The sequence below is a fragment of the Neopelma chrysocephalum genome, unplaced genomic scaffold (assembly GCF_003984885.1).
Source record: "Neopelma chrysocephalum unplaced genomic scaffold, ASM398488v2 Primary Assembly neopelma1_94, whole genome shotgun sequence".
In the NCBI taxonomy this organism is placed as follows: Eukaryota; Metazoa; Chordata; class Aves; order Passeriformes; family Pipridae; genus Neopelma; species Neopelma chrysocephalum.
In genome coordinates this window covers 2,459,928-2,465,927 of record NW_020897756.1, presented here as the reverse complement: position 1 = coordinate 2,465,927, position 6,000 = coordinate 2,459,928, and the positions used below count along the sequence as shown (strand labels likewise).

Sequence of the window (6,000 nt, the reverse complement as noted above, 5' to 3'; positions counted from 1 at the left end):
AGTTGAGGGTGGTGGTCTCAGTCCAGTTGAGGGTGGTGGTCTCAGTCTGGTTGAGAGCGGTGGTCTGCAGTCTTCCTCTGGATCCCATGAGAGGTGGAAAGGTTCCGAAACTCCCAGTTGATATATTCTCCAGTTCAGGCGGGAGTGCTCAGTCCCTCCCTCAGAGCAGGGAATTCCATAAAAGGGTATGAGGACAAGAACATCTTCCCACCTCACAGGTGGGAAGGCCTCTACTGACAACAGTTTTTGGGAAATGGCATGGAAGGCTGTAGAATACACAGTTTTGGGTTACACCCATCCAGTGATGAATTGGTCCCAGCCGTTCTAACCAGGACAGGGAGTTCACAGTGTCCTCGCCGTGTCTGTGTTTGCAGGTGATCGTCGCCACCAACATTGCTGAGACCTCCATCACAGTTCACGGCATCGCGTTTGTGATTGACTGTGGCTTTGTGAAGCTCCGGGCCTACAACCCCAAAACAGCCATCGAGTGCCTGGTGGTGGTGCCCGTGTCCAAAGCCTCTGCCAACCAGCGGGCAGGACGCGCAGGGCGCAACCGCTCCGGGAAGTGCTACCGCCTCTACACAGGTCAGCACTGCCAGGGGGAGGGAAGGGGAGCTTGCTGCTCTGACTGCCTTTTTAATCACAATGGTTTTAATTTTACTGTTAGATTAGGGAGAACTAAACTGTGTTTGTTCTTTCATCAAGAGAAAGAAATTTCCCTTTGTTATTCCCCTGGCTTATTTAGAAATTTAGAAGGCTTAGAGGTGACCTCATCACTCTCTTCAACTACCTGAAGGGAGGTTATAGCCAGGCGGGGGTTGGTCTCTTCTCCCGGGCAACCAGCAATAGGACAAGGGGACATGGGCTCAAGCTCTGCCAGGGGAGGTTTAGGTTAGATGTTAGGAAGAAATTCTTTACAGAGAGGGTTATCAGGCATTGGAACGGCCTACCCAGAGAGGTGGTGGATTCACCATCCCTGGAGGTTTTTAAAAAGAGATTGGCTGTGGCTCTTAGTGCCATGATATAGTAATTGGAGTTGGATCAGGGGTTGGACTTGATGATCTTGGAGGTCTTTTCCAACCCAACCTATTCTATGATTCTATGAAATACATCGTTCATATGTGCTAAGCATTGGAAACTGAATCCTTTTATGAATCAGAAGCACAAATTGAGCAGGGTCAGCAATTAGCAACCTGTTGTGTTAATGCAACTCTTAAAGTGGCAAGTCTACTAAGAAGTTTGTTCTTTAATGATTTTTGGTTTCTGAGCGGTGGCTTCAATTTATAATATTCACCAGGGATGCTTTCTTTAACTGAAGTCTGCATTAGACTGTGCATATAACAAAAAGGCTCTGGAAATACTTTAGATAACTGAGGGAAAACTTCTTTGTGTCTCTTTTTTTTCCTAGGAATAGCAGCCAACCCCAAATTCTTCCCTTAAATCAATGACCCTGGCACTGTACAAAAATGACTGTTACAAATAAATCTCTTGGCACCTTGCAGTGTCCAGAAAGCTGCAGTCCAAGTGTCTGTTCTCAGCTGTTTGATGAGAAGAGGCTTTGCAGCTGAGCACTGCCATTGCTGATGTGCCTCAGGTCCCCTTTAGTTTTACTGGAGCTTTGAGACTGAGAGAGATCAAGCATTTTCCTTTAAAATGTGTATGTGCTTGCCAGCAGTTGCCACATTAAACCAAGACGTGATTTATAGTCTTAATTTCTGTGTCGAGTAAGAATCAGGAGACAACGTGTGCTGAATAACATCCCAAACTCACATAGCTTTGTAAGTGCTTTACTGGAGAAACCGTGACTACACTGAAGATATTTTTGCATGCTCAAGAGCTGGTCTAGTGAGTGTTTTAAGGAACAATTTAAAGGAGGAAAAAATAGAAAAGAGAAGAAAGTGCACTGAATGGAAAACAGCAGAGAAACGTACACTGTCTTTATCTCAGAGAAGGTTTGAGACAGAAAAGAGTTCTGTAGAAATGAAAATAATGTAGCATGTGCCTTTTTCTTCACTGCAGAAGAGTCAATGGAAGGTAAAAGGCTTTTGACCTTGTATGAACTGTTTTTCCAGACGTAGACTTTATAGTGAATGTGTTTTTAAAAAGGCATTCTTAAATAAAATACTTTTTTAATCCTTAGTCTCTATTTTAAATATGTATTCTAAACCTCCTTTTGTTTGAGTAGTTACTAAAAATAGTGTCCTTATACTGAAAACATGCTGGTTTTGAACTTTTCTGTGTCCCTTCTTTAAAAAAATCTTTTTTGTAGCATTTTGCACTCCGCCTTTTATTTTCTGACAAAAACATTACACAGAAGAGAAATAAAGCATTTCCAGATTTCTGCAAAGAATTTATAGCATTTTATATTGAGATAGGGGTGGGTCAGCTACAGAAAGAGCAGTGTAGCCAAACCTATTGAATTTCTATTTAAATTAAAGTATCATAAAATTGGAGAAAGATCATCTTTGGGTTAGAGACTGTCTTTTAACACTTGTTAAGTATTCATATGTGAGTTCATGTGTGTAATTTAAACTTGAAATGGGTCTGATTCTGTCGTGTTGAGTGCACAGAGTGGGAGTTGAAGCTCAGTTTCCAGTTGCTTTGTTTTCTCTCACAACAGAGGAGGACTTTGAGAAGCTGCCCAAGGCCACGGTGCCGGAGATGCAGCGCAGTAACCTGGCCCCTGTCATCCTGCAGCTGAAGGCTTTGGGCATCGACAATGTCCTCAGGTTCCCCTTCCTTTCGGTGAGGCCCAGGCTCTGTAATCTTTCCTTGGGGTGAAGAAAGATCAGTGGATGACTTGCTGATTATCCAGGGAACTATTCCCTGTACCCATTTGGAAAGCACAGCTCACTGTCCCCTGTCAGGCAGCAAAGTGGGCTTCTGGGAATCAATAATGCAAATAACCTGTGTGACAACTTAAAATGACTGTTCGTGTTCCAGAGTTTGCTGTTAGAAGTGTTGAGAAGTCAGGAAAGTCTTAGACAAACTGTGAGGTTCTGTAGAACTGTAGCTGTAGTCCCTTTGCACTGAATTTGTGAAGAAGGAAGAGAGTGAAAGCTCTTTCTTCATTTTGCAGAAATAAAAAGGTTGGTAGCTAAACTTAAGGATTTTGTAAAAGAGAATGAATTTTTATGAAAACTCATGTGTTTTATGCTGATAACTTTAATAAATGCACATTTTCTCTTCACAGCCACCTCCTGCACAGTCAATGGTGCAAGCTTTAGAGTTGCTGTATGCTTTAGGAGGTGAGAACATTATGCTTTGCTTTATTTGCAGTTTTATTACAGGGATTATGAAAAAAATTGTAATTTGTATTTGGTGATTGGATGGGCATTAATCAAGCTTTCATTTGAGCACTGTGCTTTGAAAAAGAGGAACACAGCCCTGACTGGGGGAAGCTTTTTTTGGTGGGTTTTTAAAGTGTACTTTTAAAGTTATCCAGTCTCCTCTGGATTTACTTTTCCTTGTAAACAATCAAAAGGCAGCAGTACCATTCTTTGAGGAACTGGAAATGTATTGCATAGAGTATAAACTAGAATTTAACTGTTTAGATTGGGTAAATGAGTATTTTATAGCTATCTTCTGTGTATTTCCTTGCAATTTCATGGGAGGAAACCAAATCCCCGTCCTTGGTAGGAGCAGGGCTCTGAGCTGATGGGGGTGTTTGTTCACAGGCAGATCCTATTTGTGTTTCTTCGGTCCATACAGAGTGTATGAAGATACAAAGGGAGTTTGGACACTAATTAGACCAGTACAGGAATCAGACACTAAATTTACCTGTATCCAATTAGATAAGATGTTAGATACTCAAGCCCTTGGTGTGGTGGTCTTTCATTTCATGTTACTGTGCTGCTGATGGAAACATGTACACTTGCAAGTATAAATAAAGAAAGGTTGAAAGTAAAGGTTTGACTGCTCTTTCAGGATCAAACTGTTTGTAACAACGGAGAATTTAGCAAGGCCAATAGAATTGCTTCTTCATTTGTTCCTTGGTGGGACTTTAGAAAGCGTGGTGTGTCTATTGTAAATTCTCCTGTTAGCACCTTTCACTCATTATCTGATCTTGATGTATGTGGTTGAACTCTGCCTAAACATTGTGAGTCAAATCTGATGCTTGAATTTGGGAGAGGCCAGTCCCTGGAGGCTCTGCATGAAACCCCATAGAAAGGCTGATTCCCCATGGCTTAGGAAAACAAGTGTTAGTTTTCAACCCTTCTGGTTGCTATGATTTTGAAGGTACTGACAAAAGTTATTAAGAGCTAACCTAATTATAATTTTTAGATGGATTCTAGTCTGTGTCTGCTCTGAATATGCAGGATGACTTTTGGCTGTAAAGCTACACCTGCTGCAGTGTAGTGCTGTTGATGTCATGTTGGTCCTGCAGCTGAGGCAAAGTTCAAACCCACAGCAAGTCAAACTGTTGTGATTCTGTTAGCTGGGATTACGTGATGCAACCACTAAAAAAAGAATCCGGGATCATTCCTAAAACCATCACATTTTCTCCTGGATGAACTGGAACTGTTTCTCACAGACAGTGTGTGTGTTTCAGTGCACAGCTTTTTGTGCTTTAAATACATGCAGCTTGCAAAGACTCTGCTCTGGTTTTAGTATTGAACTTTCTGGTTATGGACAAGTGAACAGATGCAGACAAACTTCTAATGAAAAGAAAGAAAAATAGACCAACAGATCCTGGGAGCATAATTTAAAATGCATTTCTACTATTTAGCCATTTAATAGAATATAGTTTTTTTTATTCTCTTCTCTGAGTTGCTAGTCAGAGCTTCTTCTCAAATTCAGTAGAGTCTGAACAACATTCTTGGCGTATGGTTTAGTTTTAGATAGTCCTGCCAGGAGCAGGGAGTTAGACTTGAGCCTTATGGGTGGGTCCCTTCCAACTTGAGATAGTCTTTGATTCTAGGTGTATTCATTTTGATTTTATTCATTAAGCTGTGGTTGGATGCTTTTAACACTCAAATCACACTGTAGTAATATTTTTTATACACAGTTTTCAGTTCCTTTGACTTGTGGTGAGTGGGATGTATGCTGCCTAACTTTGTTTATAGGAAGAACTGTTATTTTGGGGGGTTTTCTGACAGCTGTTTAAACTTTTTGAACGCAAGAAACTTAAACCAGAACCTTGACATGAGACCATGTAATCAAAATGAAGCTCTGTTTGACTTTAGCTCTGTGTTTGTAGTTAATTCAAAGTTAGCAATATTCGCTCCATAATGTAAACATGAGGCAGCATAAAGGAGATTGTCTAAGTGTTGGAAGCTTCCAGAAGTTTGTGGCTGTTTTCACATCACTCACAAATGCTGTGTTGTAACTTGTGGCAATCTGCTCTCTTCTTGCTCTCATGGAACTGTAACTCTGCTTGGCCAGGATTTTGCCCTGTTCTGGTTCAGTTCCAACTTGCAAAGGAGGATTTCACTTAAGGCACTTGGTTCTTGGCAACCTTTTTGGGCTGGGAACAAGGACCATCTCAGTGGCTCAGAAGCATGTTGCAAGGGTGCCAAAACCACCTCAGGGAAATGGAAAGTTCAATAAACTCCCTGATTAGCTGGTTGATGTTTTGGCAGAAGTGTTCTTCTTCACAGAGCTGTTACTCTCTTGGCTGCCCAGCTTTGTACCAAAGCAGAGAAATGCTGATGTTGATGTTTCAGATGGAAAGAAATGCGTGTGCATGTGTGTCACGCACGGATTCACTCTTCAGTTTTTGCCGAAGTTTAAGGTTTTTGGTGGTTTGTTATGAAAATTGTATGTAAGTAGCAGAGGTGAAGCTACCCAAGCATTTGCAGGTGCAGTGAGAATGAAATTTCTCTTATGCAAGTAGGAACATGTATTTCATCACTTGCATTGCAGTAACATGTAAATGTGCAGTTTGGGGTCAGGCCCCTGTTGTGCCAATGTGGTGCCAGCGCGTGCAGGGCAGATGCTCTTAAGGCTGAGATAGTTGTGTTGAATAAACACATGACTGTTTTTAGAGGGATTATTTTT

At 41.5% G+C, this 6,000-nt stretch overlaps 1 protein-coding gene across 2 annotated transcripts in view; it reads left to right on the top strand.

The window, feature by feature from the left end:
* Positions 1-6,000, top strand: part of DHX35 (DEAH-box helicase 35) — a 29,070-nt gene that overhangs the window by 12,151 nt on the left and 10,919 nt on the right. For both annotated transcript variants that reach the window (XM_027693907.1, XM_027693906.1), the window contains exons 12-14: positions 375-585; positions 2,621-2,745; positions 3,194-3,248. In XM_027693907.1, the coding sequence (XP_027549708.1) occupies positions 375-585; positions 2,621-2,745; positions 3,194-3,248 (391 nt within the window). The remainder of the gene's footprint in view (positions 1-374; positions 586-2,620; positions 2,746-3,193; positions 3,249-6,000) is intronic.